The 26,427-nt window shown below is 43.5% G+C and overlaps 1 protein-coding gene across 1 annotated transcript in view; it reads right to left on the minus strand.

Moving 5' to 3' along the window:
- TMEM72 (transmembrane protein 72) overlaps nt 1-26,427 on the minus strand; it is a 39,779-nt gene continuing 13,352 nt past the window's right edge. Inside the window, exons 2-5 of the mRNA XM_075257810.1 lie at nt 10,235-10,301; nt 8,036-8,107; nt 7,667-7,806; nt 1-623 (exon numbers count right to left, since the gene is read on the minus strand). Of these exons, the coding sequence (XP_075113911.1) occupies nt 148-623; nt 7,667-7,806; nt 8,036-8,107; nt 10,235-10,301 (755 nt within the window). The 3' untranslated portion in view covers nt 1-147. The remainder of the gene's footprint in view (nt 624-7,666; nt 7,807-8,035; nt 8,108-10,234; nt 10,302-26,427) is intronic.

The raw sequence follows: 26,427 nt of genomic DNA on the forward strand, positions 1-26,427 counted from the left end.
TATCTTCCACATAGTATCTTGGTAAATAAATTGCTGTGATTCTCGCGGTCATGTAGTCCTCAAAAGTTCATTGGAGTTTCACAGTCTTGTTTAGAACCTCAACAGGAATATTCACTTTGAAGTGTGAGTGTGTCTGAACTGAGATCCTTAGAAGATGCCAGGAGTCATGGGTAAAGTGCTGGCTGCCTGTTTGGGTTCGGAGACTATTATAGGAGCTGTGTCGGAGGTGGTATCCTCCACTTCACTGTCCTGCTCGTCTAGGATGCCTTCCTCCACAGGGATGATTTTGATCACTTTCTCTTCAAAATGCACTTGCTTTCTCTTGGAAGATACATCGATAGAAATATCCCCATGACCTTTGTCAAGTCCTTGGCTCTTGGGTGGAGGATGATCCTTTTTTACTTTAAGAATGCTTCTCATCTGCGTAAGAAGAGATTCCCTTTTTTCTTTAAGATTTCCAGTGAAGGTGTATGTTTGTTCTGTATCTCCAGCTCTTGTTAGGGCAACAGCAGTGGTGGATGGGTCAGTATAATAATCTACCTGTGAAACACCCTCTTTATCTTTATTCTTCTTCCGCTTACTCAAGACAAGATAAGCAATGCCCGTAACAACTAGCATGGTTCCTATGAAAGGATAGAAAAAAAGATCAGTACTGGGTATAACATACTTATCTGTATGACCTAGCTATCTGTTAAACAGCAAAATATTACAATCCTATTCCAAGCAATATTGTAGCAATATCCACCTTTGTAGTGAAAGTACACAACTTTGTCCGGCCACCTAACCTCTATGAATCGCATACTGGTGACAAACTCCATTTGGGTCTGGAAAACCCTTTTAATATAATAAGCTAGCTATGCGTCACAATATAAAAAATGCCAGCTAGGATAATGTGCTGCCGAGTCTATGCTGTATGTATGCTGATCAAGCTGCTATCATAGAGCCCAGAACTCTTCAATCTGCTTCCACACTACCACTCATTTTTGGCAATGCATCTTAAAAAGTTAAGGAAATAAAGAGATTTGATTAGTGTGTGTGCGTATATATATCGAGTATAAGCCACATTTTTCAGCACATTTTTTGTGCTGAAAAAGCCCCCCTCAGCTTATACTCGAGTCAGTGTCTATGACCAGCCACAATGTCAATGTACAAAATCTCCCATGAAATGGTGCAAAAAAAAAAAAAAAAATTAAAAAAAATAAAAGTTCTAAATCACTTCTTTCCCTACAATACACACAAAAGTAGAAAATTACTGTGAGACACATTAGGTATCCTGTGTCTGAAAGTTCCCTGTCTACTGAATATAGGGGATCTGCAGTGCTCCTGTTCCGTTAGGAAGGGGTTAATAGGAGCACTGCAGATACGCTATATTCAGCCAGGCTGAATTCCAAGTGGGGGGGGGGGGGGAATAGTCCTCAAGCTCAGGGAAGGGGCAGACAGACAACCAAAACACCCCCTCCCCTTCCCCAGCATCTACTGCACCCAAAAACTCCGACCATTTTAATTTTTGAAATTTTCCAGTAGCCGCTGCATTCCCCCCCCCCCCAGGCTTATACTCAAGTCAATAAGTTTTCACAGTTTTTTGTAGTAAAATTAGGGGCCTGGGCTTATATTCGGGTCGGCTTATACTCGAGTATATACGGGTAGCTATGCACCACAATATAAAAAATGCCAGATAGGATAATGTGCTGCCGAGTCTATGCTGTATGTATCCTGCTCTGATCAAGCAGCTATCATAGAGCCCAGAACTCTTCAATCTACTTCCACACTACCACTCATTTTTGTCAATGCATTTTAAAAAGTTAAGGAAATAAAGAGAATTGATGAGTGTGTGTGTATATATATATATATATATATATATATATATATATATATATATATATACATACTGGGCCAGTTCCAATGACTGACCTATGCTGGATGTATTATTTTCATGGGAAACCAGTTAGTTTACCTATAAGGGTGAATGAGTGTTACCCAGAAATCAATATAAGAAGGGTATGCTGAAAACTAGATGTTGCTATATCATTTATACATGTTGCTCATATAAAAAAAAAAGAAAAAAAAAAAGATAGTTATGCCATCCACCAAAGGCATTTTGGAGATGAACAGAATTTTGTACCAGCGTGCCTTGATGTTTTGCCCAATACACTTATATTTAGCGCTTGAGGGGAGCTCCTGCAAAGAAAAAGTAAACCCAGATGTGCAGAAAAAGACAAAAAATGCAAGAATTACATTGGGGAAAGCATGTGACTGAAGCTGATTTGTATCCTCAGAATGTATTTTGGTGAAGGCAACATTATGTAGTTGTTGATCCAACTTGGACTGAGTCTTTAGAGCAATGATTTCTGGGAATAGCATGTAAAATAGCTCTCCCCCTGAGGAGAGAAAAATATGTTTCAAGATAGCCACCTATAGGTCTCATATAGCTTTCTCTAACCTGGAAGCAGGGCCGCTTTTACCATAGGGCCAATGGTGCACTTGCACTCTGCCCTATTGTAGTGGGGGCCTCCTTTAGGGCTAGTTCACACGTGAGTATAAGAGGAGGTTTTTGACAGCGGATTTCGCATCCAAAACCTCCCCTTATAATGGTGGTCTGTGGAGACCGCCGGGCTTCTGTTCTCCGCTAGCGGCAAGCTGCTGCTAGCGGAGAAAAGAAAGGACATGTCCTTTCTTCAGGCGGAAGCCGCGCAGGCTCAGCCGCGCGGCATCCGCCCCCGGCAGCTCCCTCCTATGTCGGCTCATTCATTTGAGCCGACAGCAGAGGGTTAAGCCGCGACAGCGATGGTCGCGGCGGGCGGGTTTTGACAAGAGAGAGACGCGGCTCGCCGCGTCTCTCTCTGTGTCAAAACCCGCGCGGGCAGTTCACGTGTGAACTAGCCCTTAGACAGTGGGCAGTTCTGCATTATCTGTCCCACTGTCCAGGGCAGCTGGTCCAGGCTGTATCAACTCATGAGTGTCTGGGACGTTGATAAGTTGCAGACAGTAATGAAGTAGGGAGCCGTCCGCTCCCTACTTCACCAACCAGCCACTGTTTTTGCTGCCAGTGTCCTGGGAGCAGGAGGAGCGATGTAGTGACGTCACTTACACCACGCCTGTTACATCTTAAAGACTCTGGGACCAGAGACAAGAGTGAAGGGGGAAATGATGAAAGGTGAGTATTTAGGTCTGTTTTTTTTTTTTCCCCCCTTTTATTATATACAGTGGGGGACATGAAACTGTGGAGGGGACCTGTGGGGTGTTGGGACATGACACTGTAAGGGACATATTGTAGGGAACATACTGTGAATGGACATGATATTGTGGGGGCAACCTAGATAGGAACATGACAGTGTAGGAGGACATGATATTTTGGTAGCAACCTGGGGGGTCATGATACTGTGGGGGCAACCTTAGGAGAACATAACACTGTGAAGGCAACCTGAGGGGAAAATGACACTGTGGGGGCAACCTAGGGCGTACATGACAGTATGAGGGCAACTTGGGGGTGGGAGGGGATACATGACAATGTGGGGGCAAACAGGGGGTTGGGGGGTATGAATTTGTGAGAGGGAAATTAAAATGAGGGGGCAACCTGGAAAAGGACATTATGAGGGGTATTATGGGGCCACTAAGGGGCATTATAGTATACGGAGGTGATCGGGAGGTATTAGAATTTGTGCAGGTTAGGTATTTCTAGGTGGTGGTGACACTAGCACAGGGCCCACCAATGTGTTAAAATGGCCCTGCTTGGAAACCAGCTATTTAATTATCTGTCAGGCGATTACGGTTCTGATTTTGTCTTTATTTTGTGTTCTTTTCTTCCTCCATTAAAGGGGTTGTACAGAGTTTCAGATTGCAGCTGCTCAGCTTCTTTGAAATAAATATATAAGTATGGGCTGTAATATATGTAAAATTCCAGCTCCAACCGAATCACGAATCATCCAATTCCATGTGGCATAAAAACTTTGTCTTTATTAAATATCCAATAAAAAAGTAATATTTCAGCTTATAACGACAAGCTTGTTGCAAATATAAATATGGGCATCTTCAGTTAGATCAGTTAGATTGAACAGTGTCGGCATTTTAGTTGTTTATATTCAAGATACAGTTATATAATTAATATGAGATCAATTGGAGGAAAGGCTTAGGAATTACAGCTCTGGAATATGTAGCTGCCTCTTTTTCAGGGAACCAAAAAGGAATTGGACAATTATCTCAAAAGCTATTTAAAGGGGTATTCCCACCTCACATACTCAGCAGTCTTCACTCTTGTAAAATCTTCTTTCTTCCTGATTTCTTGCATCATTTGGTGGGCGGGGTTTCACAGGCAACCTGCCGTTTAGCTCCGCCCCCAAATTCATGTGTAGCTCCGCCCACCCACATTGGACTATGAAGTACAGGCAGCAGCAACTCCATTCTGTGTTACATACAGAGACTGCCTGTCTCTGCCATAATGAACACAACGGAATTAGCTAGCCTGATAACTGGGAGAACAGAAGAAATGAAAGCAGCTCCTCTATCTGAGTGCAGGACCTAGGTCATGTGGTGTAGACACAGGAATAGCTAGATACACAGGCTCGCTCCCGTGCACTTAGCCACTCCTCCCTCCCCCCTGAGAGCAGCAAATACATCACTTGACTCAGGAGCAGCCAGGTCAGGGCTGTGGCCACAAAAAATTTAATAAAGTAAGATAGTGGACAAACAAAGCAGTTTTGCTGAAGCAATGTATTTAGGAAAAGTCTTACATCCACATTAACAAGCAGTATAGATAGGATCCTTGTGATGGGACAACCCCTTTAAAGGGCTGCTTGGGCTACTCCTTTGTTAATCCATCATCAATTAAGCAGGTAAAAGATCTGGAGTTGTTTCTAGATTTGGCATTTGCATTTGGAAGCTGTTGCTGTGAAACCAAAGTATACGATCAAAGCAGCTCTGAGCTGTTTGTGTCTTTTAAGTAGCAGAGCTTCTCAGAGAACTCCAGGATTTCTGAGCTCTTATCAGTCGGTTTAATTGAATTTGGCTGATAAGGGCTGAGATAGGGACTCTGTTACCTCTATATGTAATGCATACTGAATCAGCTTCACACTGTGGTAATTCATTTACAACCAATCAAGTGAAACCCCACCCACCAATATGCCGAAAAAAGCAGGAAGTGAAGAGAGCACAAGAGGTTGCAGGTTAGTGAACAAGCGTCATGGGAAAACCCCTTTAAGCAGTTGCAGTAAGGGTGCCTTCACACGGAGTTACGCTCTGTGCATTTTGTCCGTTTTACATGTGTAAAATGTAGTAAGCCATTGAGTTCAATGGCTTACACGCGTATTTTGCACGCAAAAATACGAGCTCAAAAATACGCACATAAGCCATTGAACTCAATGGCTTACTACATTTTACACATGTATTTTTACATGTGTAAAATGGACAAAATTCACGGAGCATAACTCTGTGTGAAAGCACTCTAAAATGTACGACACTCCCATCAGTTCTAAGGTACGCTGATAGGGTTGCACCTAAGACTCCCATTGATTTCAATGACATTTTTTTTACACGTGTAAAAAACATGTCAAAATACACGTGTAAAATGTCATTGAAGTCAATGGGAGTCTTATTTTTACACGTGCATTCTTTACATGTGTATTTTGCCAAAATTAGCGCATTTACTCTGTGTGAAGGGACCCTTAGGCCCACTGGGTGGAAACACAGCATTTTTGGGCATTGCGGAAACGCAGTGGAAAAAAACACTGAGCTTTACAGTTACCAGCACAGTGAATGCAATTTTATCTAATCTTAGCTCCACACTGCGGGAAAAAAAAACACTGTGGAAAAGCTGCATTTTTCAAAAACGTTCACGTTTGCATGTATGCCGCTAAATCACAGGCACAAAATATTGCGGCGTATACGCTCCTAACTCCCACTGAAATGAATGGGAGCATTTTGAGCGCGTCATCTGCCGGCACATGTATACGTGCCAGATTGCGCTCCACGTTACATCGTGTGAACGCACCCTCACTCTGCCTATGCATCTACCATGATGCTAGCCGACAGTGTTCATCATAACCACTGACGGAAGAATGCCTGTCTAATGGAGGAAGGGAAGAGGCTAAAATACTTAAAAATGTGTTTGTCTACCTGTCCATGCTACTGCTGCCTCTAGTCACAGCTGTGATCCTTTAGATGTGTCAAGCAGGTGCTGGCTGTTCTGGTGGTCATGACCAGCCCCCACCCTCTCCTGGCTGCTCTGATGTAAGAGGGTGAAACAGCCCCTGTGTAGTGAATGTGCAATGTGTAATTGAGTTGATGTTTTCATAACCTGACATTTTGTTGTTTGACCACGAGAGGTCGCTGTTGCAAGATAACAAGTAAAAGGAAAAAGGCTGTATGCCCCTGGAAGATTGATGTGGAGACCCTGATCGTTGTAGGAAGGTTCTAGGAGCCATTTTGAGTCAGAGTGTGCTGGACTCTAGAGGAGAAGAGAGAGCTGTGGAGACATCACTGTGCAGAGAGGGTCCTTGGAGGGAGAAGCCACAGCAAGAATAGCTGAGGATTTGAGACTTTCAGAGTCTGTCCAGACACCATCCTAAGGAGAAGATTACTGTCAGAGACTTGGCTGAGAAGTGAGACTGTCAGTGAGACCGCATGCTGTCCGAGGAGCTCCTCTTCACCCTGATGCTAACAGAGACTAAAAGGTACCCAACAGAAGTAAGCGTGCACGCACCACACTGCAAGTTTGGCACCATATTGCTGGGACTGAGTAAAAAGCCTGTAGTTAGTTAGTTAGGTATAATCATCACCCCAGGCTGCAATACTGGTGACCTATCCACCTGTCTGGTAAAAGGACTAAGTCACAGAGGATATCTACAGAGTTATATCTCCCAGAGAGGGACTTGTAAGGAAGTCTGGGAGCAACATTTAGTTTAACTTTACACTGTTTGGCTTGCAAGCTAACTAACCATTATACTTGCTTAGTTGTACTTGGTTTGGGGGGAATTTAGTAGTATTGTGATAAGATTGTAAACCCTGGTGTTACACCGCCGGATGCCTGTGTCACACACACTGAATTGTTCCTGTGTAATAGGGTAATAACAGGTAACAGGCAGCTGCATAGGCGCAGCCTACAGGTAGGTAAAAGCTTGGAGTATATTGAAGGCCACACTAGTGGGCACCGTGCTGTATAACACCAGGGTCCCAGCCTCTAGGCTGTGTAAATGTAATACCTGGGAGTGTTCTTTTGGACAAAAGAGGTTAACTAAACTAAGTAAAGTCCTATCTTGGTTAAATTGAATTGGACTCACTTCCTTTGTTCGTGACTTCGCTGTATCCTGGGGAGCCCACCTCGGTACACGGCTTACACTGATAGTCGATAAAGTTTAGCCAAATACTATTACATCATCAATGACATCACATTCCTGGTGGCTGTGTCTAGCAAGTGAAGTCATATACACAATGAACGGCACATAAGGACGGCAGTAAGGAAGAGATTTTAACAGACGGTATTGCTCACATAGTGCAAAAGGCTAGGAAATTTTTTGTATGGTCTCAATTAGAAAAATCTCAGGCTGGACCATAAAGTAACAAACAACTGTACATATGGTTAAATATCGGTATAGAATGTGCTAACTACGTACATCAACAAAACTACTATTCATACCATTGCTGTATCAATGTAATTTATGTGTATAAGACCTACCTGGAATTGTGACATGCCACACTAGGACAGGGTGAAGGAAACATGCCACAGAGAGGAGTCCATAGGCTACAAACTTTTGGAATCCTCCCATCCGGGCTGTTTTCCCTAAGCACACATATAGGCGAGGCTCCTTTTGACATCTTAAAGTGATAAAACAAGATATGAAACATTGATGGTTATTACAATGCAGTGTAATGTCTGCTTTATTGTCTGCCCTACAATCAGGGTCTCGCCCACTATGGAGCTTACATGGAGATTGAGATAGTTATAAGTCATTTAGTAGATATATAAAAGAATCTCCCCCATGTTAAAATATATACGGTACTATAAAATGACACAGCACACAGACAGTACAGCGCAAAAGATTACCTGAAGCAGCGTGTTAAGAATAAGTGCAGGAAGAAAGATCCTTCACAGATGGCCACTGCTACTGAAGAGAATCTGAAGATCACAACAAGGAAAAACATTATAAAAGTATACTATTGTACTAACAGTATTATATATATACTACACAACGTATGGAACTGTTCTAGTTCTGCTGTACCATAGACTCCTCAATCAGCTGATCTGTGGGGGTGCCAGGAGTCAGAACCTCATCTGATATTGATGATCTAACCTATGCATAGGCTATCAATGTTAGTCCTAGAATACCATCTTAGGCCCCGTTCCCACGGAGTAACGCGCCGCTCATTCTGACACGTAAACACGTGTCAGAGTTAGTGCTATAAAACAGAATCCCATTGACTTCAATGGGTGCCGTCTTACAAGCGCTACACATTGAAATCAATGGGTTAAAAAGCCTCCCATTGATTTCAACGTGTAGCGCGTGTAAGACAGCACCCATTGAAGTCAATGGGATTCTGTTTTACAGCGCTCACTCTGACACGTGTTTACGTGTCAGAATGAGCGGAGTGTTACTCCATGAGAACAGAGCCTTAGTATATATTTTCTGGTATTTTGAAGGGTTCTTATAGTAAAGTGTTCTTCTAGCATGTTTGTAAGGATGTTTGGATCTAACAGTAAATGAGGTTGGATGGAGACACAGGTCCATCAAATAAAATCTACTACAACATATTACACATACACTTTCAGTCACATTTACGGGTGTATCCTCTGGAACTATAATCTGAAAAATGTTTTCATATTACACTTGAACTTCCAAGGTATATCCATGTATGTGTAAATGAATACTAACATATACTATTCTATATAGAGGTATCCAGTAAAATCTTTTCTAAGTTATTGACAACTAGCTTTTACCCGCAACTCCGTCCACGGAACCCCGACCCCCTGTGGGACCCACCTGGAGCGGTGCGCAGCCTTGTTCCTTTACCTTGTGTCCACAGCGGGCCCTTCCTATACCTGTGGGTCCATGGACCCTCGGGGCCCACCCTGTGGCCCGCTGGAACTGTTTATCTCCTCTCCCTCCCACCCCCCTTTCTCCCTACCCGCTTCCCCATGTGGTCACTCTTTCCTCCTACCCTTGCCCCTTTGCCCCCCAGGAACGTGCCCCCTTCCCCCCTAACCCCATGCCCCCTTCTCCCGTGTTACCTACTCCGTGCCCCCTTTTCCCCCCTACCCCATGCCCCCTTCTTACCTACCCCGTTGCCCCCCACCCTGCTGGAACTCTTTAGCTGGTCTCCCTCCTGGCGCCCGCAACCCTCCTTTGTCCCTACCCGCTTCCCCATGTGGTCACTCCTTCCTCCTACCCAATGCCCCCTTCCCCTGTCTTACCTACCCCGTGCCCCCTTTTCCCACCACCAGACCCTGCCGACCGTGTGTCCCCTTTCCCCCTACCAACCTGTGGTCCCGTCCTCACCACACTCTGGGCTTCCTGTGCACTGATGTTCCGACTTGTAGTGTCCAGAGATGGCAGACGCTGCAGGACAGCTGGCCGAACCGGCGTTCCAGAGCGCGGCGCAGGCAACCCCCTGTCCGGCCAGAGTACTGCAGTCCCGTGGTGAATGCCACACAGGTGGGGTAGTGTATGGACTTGTTGCTGCCCCAGAGTAGAGGCCCTTGTGCAGGACACTCCGGACCTCTCAGAGACGCCATCTTGGTGTGGACGGCGGCCGGACGATAACTCCGCCCACATAGAGAAGCGGCACCCAATCAGGTGAGCTGCTGAAAGGGCTGGGATGACATCATCCCAGGTCCTGCAGCGAATTGAACCGTGAGAAGCACCGGGCACGGGAGTGAATTGTGGTGGTGTACGGGAATTCCATGTAGCCTATCGTTCAACCCGGGACCCTGGTATGTATGTGCGCATTTCAGACAAATCTGGTCGCCGGTGTAGGTGTGATTGAGGAACAAACAGCCAAACATCCAAACACACAAACATCCAAACACACATACTTTCACCTTTATAATATTAGTAGGATGAAACCCTATAGGCTTCATATGAAACGCTTTGCCTCTTTGGTGTCATATGTTGAAGCCTTATTTCATAAGTATACATTGAGAAACACTCTGTTACTTACCATACACTGCTATTATGGATTCTCTATAAAGAAGAAGATCTTAGAATTCAATATATTGTCCACATATCATAGTACAACCAATACTCACAATAAATAATAGGCCAGACTTGGAAATTGTCCTTGTTGCAGAGTTTCAATTCCAACCCCTATAAGTACTAAAAGAAATGTAAGAAGGTCAGTAAAGATAAGGTAAAGTATACAGGTTAGTATTCGTGCTATAGGAAATGATTTGCAGGTAGTAAAAGGTACCATTGTAACACTGTTCTATTACTATAATAATTCATGTAGTAATATATTGTAGACAGCAGGTGGCGCTATAAGACCATACAATTCAGTTCCATAAACCTGATAAACCATATAACCATTGCTGCATTTGTAACTCAACCATAGACAATAACATAGACTAAACTTGTTTGACACTGACTATACAGATTATATTGTGCTCAGTCTGAAGCAGTGTAAAATTGCGGCAGGTGAATGCCAAAATGTTTTGACTCAGGCGCAAACTTTTACATCAAGTGATGTCTGTAAAAACATAATGGATAGCTGTCAAACCCTGTTATAGACAATAGGGTCCCTGTGGGTCCTTTGTTGTGAACTTAAAGGGGATGCCCAGACAAAAATGGACAGCCCTCTTAAAGGGGCTCTATCAGCAAAATTTTGCTGTATGAGCCCCACATATGCGTGAATAGCCTTTAAAAAGGCCATTCAGGCACCGCTAATCTTATTTTAAACCCCGCTTCCGTTTTAAAATAAAACTATAAAAACATATATGTAATTCATACCTTTGCATGCATAGGAGGCGGTCGTGCAAGATCCGACGTCATCTTCGGTCCCGCCTTCCTCTACTTTCTACTTGCAACAATATCCTCCTGTCTTGGCTCTTCTCCGCCTTCATCTTCTGTTCTTCCGGAATGAAGACGTTCGCAAGCGTATTGCGCATGCTCACATAGTTCTAAGGGATACTTAGAACTACAACAAAAATGACGCCGGCGCGTGCACAGTAGCGCTCCGGAGGGAGCGCTACTGCGCACGCGCGGGATTTGAATGACACCCGCCAGAAGAACAGAAGATGAAGGCAGAGAAGAGCCAGGACAGGAGGACATCGCTGGAAGAAGAAAGCGGAGGAAGGTGGGACCGAAGATGACGTCGGATTGTGCTCAACCGCCCCCTGTGCATGCAGAGGTATGAATTATATATATGTTTTTATAGTTTTATACTAAAACAGGAACGGGGTTTAAAATAAGATTAGCGGTGCCTGAATAGCCTTAGATGTCAATTACATCTATGGAAACTCCGGCGGCCCTCCCGTAGACATATTTGTAACAGAAAGTCCGCGGAAGAAAACTCTGTGAACTTTCTGTTTAAAGCGCTTCGGGAAGAACAGCGATGCGTTCCTGCTGCGTTTTTTTTCCCACATCACTTTAGTGCTGTGAATTGTCCCATGGGGCCTTAGCCTTAAAGAGTCCAGGAAAGGTGGAAAAAAAACAAACAAAAAAACCTGTCCCTGCGGCTCTGCTGTCTCCCATCATGGTCCCATCTTGCTGCTCCTGTGACACAGTGATGTCCCGTGTCCTTTCCTGAGGCCACTGATTGGAAGGGGACATGGGACGTCCACTGATTGGAAGAAAATACTGGAGCAGCAGGACCACATCCGGGGACAGGTGAGTATGTTTTTTTAAAAAAAAATATTTTACCTTCCTTGGACTAATATAAAAAAAAATGGTTATCATGGACAACAGCTTTTCAGGTGATCTTCAGTGACTGTTGAAGGCTGCTGTAGAAACCGCCAAAAATTGGTGTATGCAAGACTTTTCTCTCCTCTGGCGGTCAATCGCTGTTTTGGTGCCTCAGAACTGCACAGATCCCAACGCAGATGTGAACCTAGCCTAAGTATGTTATTTACTAACTACCTGACTGACTGCCTAAACAACATTGTATGTAATTAGTTCAACATCAAGAACAACCTCATTAATTTTACGGGATAAAGTTGTTATTATGACATCGACATGTGACTTAATTGTCTGAGATAATAGCAGATAACAGAGTGGAACTACTGACCGAATCTCTACATGAGTGATGAATGGTAGTAAAGCTATACTAGGAATTAACAAAAACTACAACAACAACAACCAGTCAACACAGGAAAAAGGTGATATTACACCAGTTCCTTAGACAATTGATTAATACCCATGGTGAATGAATGGCTTCTTATCATTCTGTATTTGAACAGACAAGGAAACCTGACAGTCAGCAGCAGATGTACATTTAGCTGGATTTGTGGCAGATAAACAGAGTAAAAAGCAAAATGGCATGGATATGATTCTGTGTTCCCTAAGCCTACACTCTCATAGATCCCTCATACATTGCAGTATATAGCACAAATAAAGCAAAAATAGCACAAGACCTATATTTTGTGACATCAGATCAATAACATATAAGTCATGTGGTTAGTTCCAATTCAAAAATAATAAAAGTAATGCAGCCCTTTATGACGTTCAAGTCAATGGAGGTTTAGCTATATTCTAAGAATATTTGATGGGTGTTACTAATGAGAAATTCTATATAGATAGAATTTGATCTTATTTGATCTTTTACCTTTTTTTTAACTGTTCTTTAACCCTTTCCCGCCGATGGCATTTTTTGATTTTCGTTTTTCGTTTTTGACTCCCCTCCTTCTAAACCCCATAACTTTTTTATTTCTCCGCTCCCAGAGCCATATGAGGTCTTAATTTTTGCGGGACAAATTTTTCTTCATGATGCCACCATTAATTATTCTGTATAATGTACTGGGAAGCAGGGAAAAAAATTCAGAATGGGGTGGATTTGAAGAAAAAATGCATTTCTGCAACATTCTTACGGGCTTCGGTTTTACGGCATTCACTGTGCAGCCAAAATGACATGTCCCCTGTATTCTGTATTTCGGTATGGTTCCAGGGATACCAAATTTTTTTTTTTTTTTTTAAATGTAGATTGTGTGCCCCACATAGGGTTCACAATGTACATTTTCCCCTATCAGTATGTCTTTTTGGAATATGGGATGGAAATCCATGCAAACACGGGGAGAACATACAAACTCCTTGCAGATGGTTTTTTGCCCTTGGCAGGATTTGAACACCAGGACTCCAGTGCTGCAAGGCTGCAGTGCTAACCACTGAGCCACCGTGTGGCCCCCTAGGGATACCAAATTTATATGGTTTTATTTACATTTTGACCCCTTAAAAAAATCCAAAACTGTGTTAAAAATTTCTTTTTCTAAAAGTCGCCATATTCCAACAGCCGCAACATTTTTATACGTCTGTGTACAGGGATACATAGGGCATCTTTTTTTTGCGGGGCCAGGTGTACTTTTTAGTTCTACCATTTTCGGGAAATGCTATTGCTTTGATCACTTTTTATTATAGATGAGCGAACACTAAAATGTTCGAGGTTCGAAATTCGAATCGAACAGCCGCTCACTGTTCGTGTGTTCGAACGGGTTTCGAACCCCATTATAGTCTATGGGGAACATATACTCGTTAAGGGGGAAACCCAAATCCGTGTCTGGAGGGTCACCAAGTCCACTATGACACCCCAGGAAATGATACCAACACCCTGGAATGACACTGGGACAGCAGGGGAAGCATGTCTGGGGGCATAAAAGTCACTTTATTTCATGGAAATCCCTGTCAGCTTGCGATTTTCGCAAGCTAACTTTTCCCTATAGAAATGCATTGGCCAGCGCTGATTGGCCAGAGTACGGAACTCGACCAATCAGCGCTGGCTCTGCTGGAGGAGGCGGAGTCTAAGATCGCTCCACACCAGTCTCCATTCAGGTCCGACCATAGACTCCGCCTCCTCCGGCAGAGCCAGCGCTGATTGGTCGAATTCCGTACTCTGGCCAATCAGCGCTGGCCAATGCATTCCTATGGATTCCTATGTTCACACTCGGCTCTGCTACATCACACACTCGGCTCTGCTATATCAGATGGGCTGACCGGGACATCAGATGTAGCAGAGCCGAGTGTGCACACTCGGCTCTGCTACATCACACACTCGGCTCTGCTATATCAGATGGGCTGACCGGGACATCAGATGTAGCAGAGCCGAGTGTGCACACTCGGCTCTGCTATATCAGATGGGCTGACCGGCACATCAGATGTAGCAGAGCCGAGTGTTCACACTCGGCTCTGCTACATCACACACTTGGCTCTGCTATATCAGATGGGCTGATTGCATGGAAATCCCTGTCATCCCTGTCATTGCATTGGCCAGTGCTGATTGGCCAGAGTACGGAATTCGACCAATCAGTGCTGGCTCTGCTGGAGGAGGCGGAGTCTAAGATCGCTCCACACCAGTCTCCATTCAGGTCCGACCTTAGACTCCGCCTCCTCTGGCAGAGCCAGCGCTGATTGGCCGAAGGCTGGCCAATGCATTCCTATTGGTAGCAGTGTTGAGCCAGTTCTGCTGAACTACACCGTGTGCCGGTCAGCCCATCTGATGTAGCAGAGCCGAGTGTGTTCCTATGAGAAAAAGTCAGCTCCTGCATAACCGAAAGCTGCCAGCTCTCCCAACTAGCAAAGAAGAGCCTGTTGATTTGCCGAATGCTGGTTCTGCAGGACGAGTAGATTCACATTAGCGTTTGCCTCCCATCTGGGAGTAGTCCGCAGGAGGACCCCCCCCCAAAAGGAATATCAGCGCAACTGCAAGCGCTGTGCAGTTAAAGCGCACGGACCCGTTATAGTCTATGGGGTACGTGTGCTTTAAAGGTGTATTCCCATAACCCTTGTTCACCAACCTGCACTCTGTTCACTTCCTGTTTTTTTGGCACATTGGTGGGCGGAGTTTCACTTGCTCTGCTATCTGCTATGCTTGCAGTCAGTAATGAGGGATTGGTTGTAAATGCATTACCACAGTATGAAGCTGATGGGCGTTTTTTTTTTTTTCCCCTCACAACCAGCGCAAGGAGAGCTGCCGCTCTTCTTACGCTGGTTCAGACATCTACGTATCAGCATAGGTGGCGTCATCACGCCACCTACACTGATACCCAGATATCCTGTGAGAGAAGAGGATGCGGCAGCGGGAGAAGCAGCGCGCAGTCGGTCGGTAAGTATAATAACTCTTTTTTTGGTTTATAATAGGCCACTGCCTGCTGGAGTATCTACCAGCAGGCAGCGGCCTATTTACCAACCCGGACCTGCTCACTGCCGCCCCCGCTTCCCCTTGTACTTTAGGCCGCGGCGGGCGGTAGTGAATAGGCAGGGCCAGGCCGCAATCCCACTGCCGCTATTATTATATTCGGGGGTCTTTTGAGACCCCCGAGTATAATAATCGGAGCCCCAGGGGAGGTGAGAGAACATAATAAACACTGATACTCACCTCTCGGGATCCGGTGTTACTCCTAGCTGGCTTCGGGGCTATATGGTAATGTGTCAGACATCACATGGTCTGGGATACTACCATATAGGCCCGAAGCCTGTGCTAGTAGTAATAGCCTGTTACTGCTAGCACAGGCTTTGGGCCTATATGTTACTGCTAGCACAGGCTTTGGGCCTATATGGTAATATCCCAGACCACGTGACGTCTGACACATTACCATATAGGACCGAAGCCTGCTAGGAGTAACACCGGATCCCGAGAGGTGAGTATCAGTGTTTATTATGTTCCCTCACCTCCCCTGGGGCTCCGATTATTATACTCAGGGTCTGAAAAGACCCCTGAGTATAATAATAGTTCATGGGTTTGCAACTGTGGCGCATAATAGAGCTTGAAGGGTCCACTGTGGCCCCTGTAACCTCTATTATGCCCCACAGTGACCCCCCTGCAACCTCTATTAAGCCCCACAGTCTATTGTGCCACTGTATAATATAGGCTGCAGGGGCTGCTGTGGGATATATATAGTGTATATATATATATATATATATATATATATATATATATAGGGGTTGGATGTGTGGAGAAGTGAGGAGTCAAAGATGTCTGTGTTTCAAACTTTACAGAGTCAAGTCACAGCTGGAAGAAGTGGTCATGGCGGTCCAAAGGGAAATGTGGGAAGACGTCTCCGGTGAGTATTACTGCACAAAATATCACATTGCATGTAATGTAATTCATTGTAATGGTACTGCTAGCACCCCCAATCCCCCCGGCGGACGATCAAAAGATGAACAAGCCCCCCCCCCTCCCCCCCAACTCAATACGGGGGGGGGGGGGGGCGTCTTTTGATCGTCGGCCTCAGGCAGCAGAGAGGCTAGGTTCACCACTGGTAGAAGCTGATGTGGCAGAGCTGGATTTGAGTCAGTTTGTAATACATACAGAGGTACGGGACTCCTTATCTCAGCCCTTATCAGTCAAATTCAATTAAACCGGCTGATAAGTGGAAGAGCAGGAGATAAAAAGTTAAAAAATCTCAGAGCTCTCATCTCCCCCCCTCCCCTATCTGAGGAGCTCTGTTGTCTGTGGCAGAGACATACACAGCTCAGAGCTGCTGCTGAGCACTCAGCCCATCCCTCCTCCTCTGAGAGCAGGCAGCTACATCACTGAGGGATTGAGCAGATAAGCCCGTGGTCCGGGGCCCGTGGTCATAGAAACGCATGTAAAAAATGAAGTGAATAAATTAAGATAGCGGCCAAACAAAGCAGTTTTCATAAAGCAATGTATTTAGAAAAAGTCTTAAATCCACATAAGCTAGCAGTATAGATAGGATCCTTGCTACGGGACAACCCCTTTAACTGCACAGTGCTCCTCCTGCTACTCGTGGACTTGGTGACTCTCCTTTAGTCGAATACTGGTTTCCACTGATATGAGCATTTTTTCCCATAGACTGTAATGGGATTCGATATTCGATCGAGTAGTCGAATATTGAGGCTCTACTCGAAACGAATATCGAATCTCGAATATTTCACTACTCGCTCATCTCTAGTAATATCAATTAAGGGCAACGCAGATAGGTACCACAAAACATGGTTTTACTGGATCATGTTTATCTCATCTGCAAAGAATAGTATGTCATAATAAGGGTGTCTTCACACTATCACTAGTGAAGGTCATTGCTCTTATCCCTGAATTAGACAACTGGACGCAAACACTGATGAGCTCCTTTCACATCTTCTGGTACCTGTGGTTTTATATACCGCTGGAAAGCTGACAGCTGAATTCAGCACACTGTCAGCTTTCCCAATGTGCGCCTGGGTCGATATTGGTGCCATTAATTTTGGCACTGATATCCCTTCACCGTCAGAAGGGTTGGCCTTACTGCATCATTGTTGGGTGGTAAGGATCGCCCCCTCTGACAGTAGAGGGCTATGTACTGTGTGGAGGGGGCAGTAAGGCCCGCACTTCTGATGGTGGAGAGATAACTAATGTCTCCAATATTTCTGGCACTTGGGCACACACTGTCTGCTTTCCAGCGGGTGCCAGAAGACGTGAAAGGTTCTCTTTAAGTCCACTGCTCTAATACATTGTGTTTAACGGCTCTATGATGGATGAGAGAAATAAACTTCTATAATAGTCATGTGAACCTCTCCTAATTATGCTGCTGCATATGAGATATCCAGAACTCAGCTAGAGCTACTTGAGTCCAACATCTATGATCAGAACCACTTTTAACTGCATTTTAATTGTAATACAATCAGACATAACTTCAATAAGGTCTTAGAGGTTTTTTAGGAATCAAAACAGTAATTAATGTTAGTGGCAAGTAATTGGCTTCCAATCCAGATTGAAGTGGCCTTGGTAAACCTTTCATTTTCATTATTGTTTTGAATCTCTGTAGCATCTTGTACTCTGGTGGACCCATCCACCCCGGGGATAAAAATGGAATAGCTGCTACTACATAGACCGACAGATGTTTCAGGCCTATATTTGTGTTAGAATCTGTATCCATGTTACAATCTTTTGATAGCCTTGTGGGAACATTGAAAGAGAGGCTCCTTAAAGGAATTGTTCTTCCATAATAGAAATAGTTTTTAATGTCTCTGAAATTGACGGCTGTAATGAATGAAATTTCCATCAAAAGATGGCAGCATGCATACCATAATTGTGACCGCATAAATGGGGGAGTGCAAAAAAAAGGTATGCAAGTTAGTTCACATTGCTATGAAAAGGAATAATGAACATCTACTGCCACTTTAAGGGGTCCAGCTCACACTATGGGGGTCGGCAATGACACAGTTCAGACAGGCAGTGGATTTCAAATCCAGGGGTGTTTTATTCAGTAATTTCTGCACAAAAACACAGTACAAACGGGGGCCACATGATGTCTCAGTGGTTGGCACTGCAGCTTTGCAGCGCTGGAGTCCTTGGTTGGAATCCTGCCAAGGGCAAAAAAACATCTGCAAGGAGTTTGTATGTTCTCCCCGTGTTTGCGTGGATTTCCATCCCATACTCCAAAGACATACTGATAGGAGAAAAATGTACATTGTGGGCTCTATGTGGGGCTCACAATCTACATAAAGAAAAAACACAGTGCAAACAAAACAAAAGAGAACCTGAGCCTAACCGGCTCTAACTATACACCAGCATACTTCACTAAACTAGAGCAGGTCAAACAAGCACGTCACCAAATGTAGCAACCAAACTGTACAAACTATTCCAAGAATGCTTTCTCCAACTCTGGCTGCAAACCTGTCAGTTCTCCCTTTTTACCAGGCTTCCTTTCCTTCCTGTGAGCACCTGGGACTAGGGAATAAACTTGTATTGGACTACGAGTGTGGACTGGAAGACTCCCACTGCCAACCTGTTCTCCAGCCCATGTAACTTTAATAAAGAGCCTTAGCACACTACATTCTGCTAGAGCCGCATTTATCCTTCCGGATTTCTGTCACCTCGCCTGGCTGAGGAAACCAGGTGAGATATACACCCCCTCGACCTCTTTACCATACACTTTACTACACCACCTATTGGATGGTAGCAACCCAACAAGTCCAACTTTAAAGGAAACCTTTTATTGTTCTTTGGAATATAAGCCAAGCCATACTGGCCCATGTCAATGGCTCCTTATCTAGCCAACCTGTATTCTGTTTTGCTCTGATGAGGGACAAGAACCCCAAAATAGATATCCACAGATGGGTGTCTTTTTCCTTTTAGAAGAAATTTTTTGGCTTGGCTTATATTCCAAATAACATTACAAAGTTTCCTTAAAAGTTGGGTTGTTACCATCCAATAGGTGGCAATAAAAGACACCCATCTATTTATGGGTTCTTGTTCCCCATCAGTGCAGAACAGAATATAGATTGGCTAGCTAAGGAGCCAATGACATGGACCAGTAGGGGTTCATTGTATACCTACAAAAAGACATAGAACCCCCAAACGACAGCCAACTGTTACCCTGCTCTGCATTGATAAGGGGTTTGAACCCCATACTGCTGTCAGCAGCTGGGTATGTTTTTCTTTTATGGTTTCTCTTATATACCAAATCATGGACGTTGACCTACAGGGTTGCCTCAATTCTGCAGGTGGTGCTGGAGGTCCAGGTCTCTTTAGTCCAGTAAGGAGAACTCATTTTTTTATACACCTTTTTCAAACATAAATGGGTGATTTTACAATTCAAAAGAGACAGCAGGGCAAAGGTAACCTGTACTATTAGATAATACTCAGCCCATCTGCAAAAATAAACCTGAGGCCAAGCCGAATAGGCTTTTAATGGACATACACAAATTTATGCTGGAAGGCAAAAGGTCAAAGGTTGCATTCAGCAATTCACAATTGAGATCCTAGTCAAATTTCTCTCATCACACTCCAATTAACACCGCAGCACTAAAACCTCAAATAAGAGACAATTAGGTAATCTGCAATGGAGTGATGATGGCATTACATTGTGTTACCTCTCAATGACACAAGTGGCCTCGAATCCTGTAGAGATTAACACATTTCCTGGTGTTTTCTAATGACCTGTCAATCTAAGACTGTAATGTATTCTTTGCCATTCAGCCTTTACATTTCCAGTTCATGACACAATGTTTCATTTGTGCAATGAAATGTATTGAAGCACGGTAGGCATAATGTTACACTATGTTCTATATATTTGTACTGTATACTCTTTCCATGTATGTGACGAGAATGCAGGTGACAGCCAAACTACACATTCACCACTAAAAACTGATTTAAATGATTATCGTATTTCAATGTTGCAGGAAACTATAATGGTTTATCATGAAATTCAAAAGACAAGCGTAAAAAATGAACGCTAGAAATGTCAACTTTACTCATACAAGAAGTGAAGCTTGAAATATTGGAGGCAAGATGGTTGGGCATTGGCGTATCTGGGGGATCTAAAGCTTTTCTGACAGTAGCTGTGAGACACCTTATAATATATATATATATATATATATATATATATATATATATATATATATACAGTTAGGGCCAGAAATATTTGGACAGTGACACAATTTTCGCGAGTTGGGTTCTGCATGCCACCACATTGGTTTTGAAATGAAACCTCTACAACAGAATTCAAGTGCAGATTGTAACATTTAATTTGAAGGGTTGAACAAAAATTTCTGATAGAAAATGTAGGAATTGTACACATTTCTTTACAAACACTCCACATTTTAGGAGCTCAAAAGTAATTGGACAAATAAACATAACCCAAACAAAATATTTTTATTTTTAATATTTTGTTGCGAATCCTTTGGAGGCAATCACTGCCTTAAGTCTGGAACCCATGGACATCACCAAACACTGGGTTTCCTCCTTCTTAATGCTTTGCCAGGCCTTTACAGCCGCAGCCTTCAGGTCTTGCTTGTTTGTGGGTCTTTCTGCCTTAAGTCTGGATTTGAGCAAGTGAAATGCATGCTCAATTGGGTTAAGATCTGGTGATTGACTTGGCCATTGCAGAATGTTCCACTTTTTTGCACTCATGAACTCCTGGGTAGCTTTGGCTGTATGCTTGGGGTCATTGTCCATCTGTACTATGAAGCGCCGTCCGATCAACTTGGCAGCATTTGGCTGAATCTGGGCTGAAAGTATATCCCGGTACACTTCAGAATTCATCCGGCTACTCTTGTCTGCTGTTATGTCATCAATAAACACAAGTGACCCAGTGCCATTGAAAGCCATGCATGCCCATGCCATCACGTTGCCTCCACCATGTTTTACAGAGGATGTGGTGTGCCTTGGATCATGTGCCGTTCCCTTTCTTCTCCAAACTTTTTTCTTCCCATCATTCTGGTACAGGTTGATCTTTGTCTCATCTGTCCATAGAATACTTTTCCAGAACTGAGCTGGCTTCTTGAGGTATTTTTCAGCAAATTTAACTCTGGCCTGTCTATTTTTGGAATTGATGAATGGTTTGCATCTAGATGTGAACCCTTTGTATTTACTTTCATGGAGTCTTCTCTTTACTGTTGACTTAGAGACAGATACACCTACTTCACTGAGAGTGTTCTGGACTTCAGTTGATGTTGTGAACGGGTTCTTCTTGACCAAAGAAAGTATGCGGCGATCATCCACCACTGTTGTCATCCGTGGACGCCCAGGCCTTTTTGAGTTCCCAAGCTCACCAGTCAATTCCTTTTTTCTTAGAATGTACCCGACTGTTGATTTTGCTACTCCAAGCATGTCTGCTATCTCTCTGATGGATTTTTTCTTTTTTTTCAGCCTCAGGATGTTCTGCTTCACCTCAATTGAGAGTTCCTTTGACCGCATGTTGTCTGGTCACAGCAACAGCTTCCAAATGCAAAACCACACACCTGGAATCAACCCCAGACCTTTTAACTACTTCATTGATTACAGGTTTACGAGGGAGATGCCTTCAGAGTTAATTGCAGCCCTTAGAGTCCATTGTCCAATTACTTTTGGTCCCTTGAAAAAGAGGAGGCTATGCATTACAGAGCTATGATTCCTAAACCCTTTCTCCGATTTGGATGTGGAAACTCTCATATTGCAGCTGGGAGTGTTCACTTTCAGCCAATATTATATATATACAGTCCTATGAAAAAGTTTGGGCACCCCTATTAATCTTAATCATTTTTAGTTCTAAATATTTTGGTATTTGCAACAGCCATTTCAGTTTGATATATCTAATAACTGATGGACACAGTAATATTTCAGGATTGAAATGAGGTTTATTGTACTAACAGAAAATGTGCAATATGCATTAAACCAAAATTTGACCGGTGCAAAAGTATGGGCACCTCAACAGAAAAGTGACATTTATATTTAGTAGATCCTCCTTTTGCAAAGATAACAGCCTCTAGTCGCTTCCTGTAGCTTTTAATCAGTTCCTGGATCCTGGATAAAGGTATTTTGGACAAACAATTCAAGTTCAGTTAAGTTAGATGGTCGCCGAGCATGGACAGCCCGCTTCAAATCATCCCACAGATGTTCAATGATATTCAGGTCTGGGGACTGGGATGGCCATTCCAGAACATTGTAATTGTTCCTCTGCATGAATGCCTGAGGATTTGGAGCGGTGTTTTGGATCATTGTCTTGCTGAAATATCCATCCCCGGCGTAACTTCAACTTCGTCACTGATTCTTGAACATTATTCTCAAGAAACTGCTGATACTGAGTGGAATCCATGCGACTTTCAACTTTAACAAGATTCCTGATGCCGGCATTGGCCACACAGCCCCAAAGCATGATGGAACCTCCACCAAATTTTACAGTGGGTAGCATGTGTTTTTCTTGGAATGCTGTTTCTTTTTGGACGCCATGCATAACGCCTTTTTTTATAACCAAACAACTCAATTTTTGTTTCCAAAATGAAGCTGCCTTGTCCAAATGTGCTTTTTCATACCTCAGGCAACTCTATTTGTGGCGTACGTGCAGAAACGGCTTCTTTCTCATCACTCTCCCATACAGCTTCTATTTGTGCAAAGTGCACTGTATAGTTGACCGATGCACAGTGACACCATCTGCAGCAAGATGATGCTGCAGCTCTTTGGAGGTGGTCTGTGGATTGTCCTTGACTGTTCTCACCATTCTTCTTCTCTGCCTTTCTGATATTTTTCTTGGCCTGCCACTTCTGGGCTTAACAAGAACTGTCCCTGTGGTCTTCCATTTCCTTACTATGTTCCTCACAGTGGAAACTGACAGGTTAAATCTCTGAGACAACGTTTTGTATCCTTCCCCTGAACAACTATGTTGAACAATCTTTGTTTTCAGATCATTTGAGAGCAGGCTGTCCATGTTCGGCGACCATCAAACTTAACTGAACTTGAATTGTTTTGTAGAAAGAAATGGTCCAAAATACCTTCATCCAGGATCCAGGAACTGATTAAAAGCTACAGGAAGCAACTAGAGGCTGTTATCTTTGCAAAAGGAGGATGTACTAAATATTAATGTCACTTTTCTGTTGAGGTGCCCATATTTTTGCACCGGTCAAATTTTGGTTTAATGCATATTGCGCATTTTCTGTTAGTACAATAAACCTCATTTCAATCCTGAAATATTACTGTGTCCATCAGTTATTAGATATATCAAACTGAAATGGCTGTTGCAAACACCAAAATATTTAGAACTAAAAATGATTAAGATTAATAGGGGTGCCCAAACTTTTTCATAGGACTGTATAATTGTATTTCTGAACATGTTTTAGTAAACAGCTAAAATAACAAAACTTGAGTCACTGTCCAAATACTTCTGGCCCTAACTGTATATATATACTTCGCCACTAGGTAGATGATGTATAGACAATAGGGTTGAGCGATCGTGTTCGGAAAAGATCGGATTCTGATCGGCGATCGAGAAAATTTCACGATCGCCATCGGAATTCCGAACACGATCTTTTTAGGTGGGATCGAGATCGGTGAGTATTTCCCACAATGCTTTGCTACTGGCCAAGCATTGTGGGAAAAGCTAACAATTTTAGCCTTCACACTGAGTATACGCTCCACTCATTCTAAGCGGAGTGTATACTCAGTGTGAAGGCTTCGCTGTGGTTCCATAGGAATGAATGGAACACAGCCTTAACCCCCTGCGCGCCGGCTGTGTCCATTCATTCTAATGGGAGACTAGCTAACATCTCTAGTAGCTACTTACCTGCAGAGATGGCTGGTCCGGTGCCCGGTGTTCTCATTCTTCTTCGCCTCGCTGGCCCATCTCCCAGGTTAGTGTTTAAAGAGCTAGGAAGAAGGCGGGGCTAGTGGTTTAGGAGAGTGTGGGCGGGTACAGGGTGTGGAGATGTGACGTCTCCCCTCCCAGTACCCGCCCACTCTCTCCTAACCTGGGAGGCAGGGGGCAGCGAGGTGAAGACGAACGAGAACACCAGGCACCAGACCAGCCATCTCTGCAGGTAAGTGGACACCAGGGGGGACTAAGTAGCCAGAGAATTAATAAAAAATCCTCTGGCTACTTAGTGATTAAAAAAAATCACTACACAGCGTGGATTCTAACAATTAAAGCATTCAATTGTTAGATTCCATGCTGTATAGTGAATAGGATTGTTTTTAAAATCCGATCTCCGATTAGTAAAAAATTGACTTACATTGGGATCGGAATTGGGATCGAGATCGGGTTCGAATGAAAAATGATCAGAAATCGGATTTTAAAATCGATCCTGAAAAGTCAAGATCGGCTCAACCTTAGTAGACAAGTAAGAGGCTGCAGTGCTCCTGTCTTCAAACTGCTAATTCTTATCAAAAGCCTGAACTCTACTGATCTGATATTGATGGCCTACCCTACGGATGGATCATCAATTTTGTGAACCCTCAAACCACGTAAAAGAAAAAAAAGCACAAATCTTCCTTTGTCTAATGAAGTAGGTCTTTATTTAACATTTCCACAAGCCATTTTATCTCATACTAAAAGTAAAGATTCAGTCATATGTGGGAGAGACAGAGAAAAGAGACATTGAATTATGTGCTGAGATTGATGTAATCTCGGTAAAGCCACCTATGAACTAACACTAACTTAATACTACCTTACAGTCACTGAGCTACTAAGGCCATTTTATTTTACACACATCATTTTATTTTTACATTTCTCTTCAACACCCCATAGTGTTCATAAACTCCAGTAATGGATTGCTGAAGCAAAGTTTGCGTGTTTCCTCCATCTATTTACATAGAGAATACCTATGTCAAATCAGGGAAACAGCGTAATATACAGATAAAGCACCGGACATTAGACATAGTATGTAATTCACAAATACAATCAACACTCTTAGAGTCAAGAACCTTGTGGTGTTTATTACACTCATAAATGAGTAACACATGTACCTCTATGGTTCTCAAAGAAAGCTAAGATCTTTGTTTCTCCGGAGGCCAAGCTAAACTGCGCTGTATCACCACAAAATGCCTTCATTGCCAAATGCTGGCGCTACAGTTTCACCCCAAGGCTCAAAATTTAGAAGAAAAATATCCATTTTGCACATGTTTCTTATCACTTGTGGTTACTGAATTGTTTTTCATTCTATGTGTTACATAGGTGTAAGAAAAATTTCCAGAACAAATTGGAGATATTTAAAAAGCCTCAAGGTAACGTAAAATAAAACAGGAAAATGTCACGCCAATTGGAGATAACCATTAATATGGGAATTGTATTCTACTACAGTGGATAGAAGGTTTGCATATACTGAAAGATCTTAGTTTTACGCAGATATATCTCTCTATATTATAAAAATGAGTCTCTGTCTGTCTGTTCTTTATGCGCGACCAAACGACTGGACCAATCTTCACCAAATTTGGCACGCAGATACTTTCGGTGTCCAGGAAGGTTTAAGACTGGGCCTCAACTCACTCAGAGATACCTTTCCAGAGATACAGTATTCCCAAAACAAATACAAACCTACAAGTCTTTCACTCATATTCCAACTGCAATACACATGGCTACTCCACATGCACAATCCAACACTGTTATCCAAACTGAGATACACGCATAAGAGGATTATATACACAGGTCAGCACATAGTTCCACACACCAGAACATTAGATACATGTGTCAGTACACAGTACCACACGCTGGAGAATTAGATACGCACCTCTGCACTCAGTACCACACGACGGAGGATTATATTGCACGCCAGCACACAGTTCCACACGCTGGAGGATTAGATACGTGCGTCAGCACACACAGTTCCACACGCCAGAGGATTAGAAACGCGCGTCAACACACAGTACCACATGCTGGAGGATTAGATACGTGCGTCTGCACACAGTACCACACACTGGAGGATTAGATTCATCCTTCTGCACACAATACCACACGCCGGAGGAATAGATACGTGCGTCTGCACACAATACCACACACTGGAGGATTAGATACACGCCTCCGCACACAGTACCACATCCTGGAGGATTATATATACACCTCCGCACACAGTACCACACGCCGGAGGATTAGATATACACCTCAGTACA

The sequence above is a fragment of the Leptodactylus fuscus genome, chromosome 10, assembly GCF_031893055.1.
Source record: "Leptodactylus fuscus isolate aLepFus1 chromosome 10, aLepFus1.hap2, whole genome shotgun sequence".
NCBI classification, from domain to species: Eukaryota; Metazoa; Chordata; class Amphibia; order Anura; family Leptodactylidae; genus Leptodactylus; species Leptodactylus fuscus.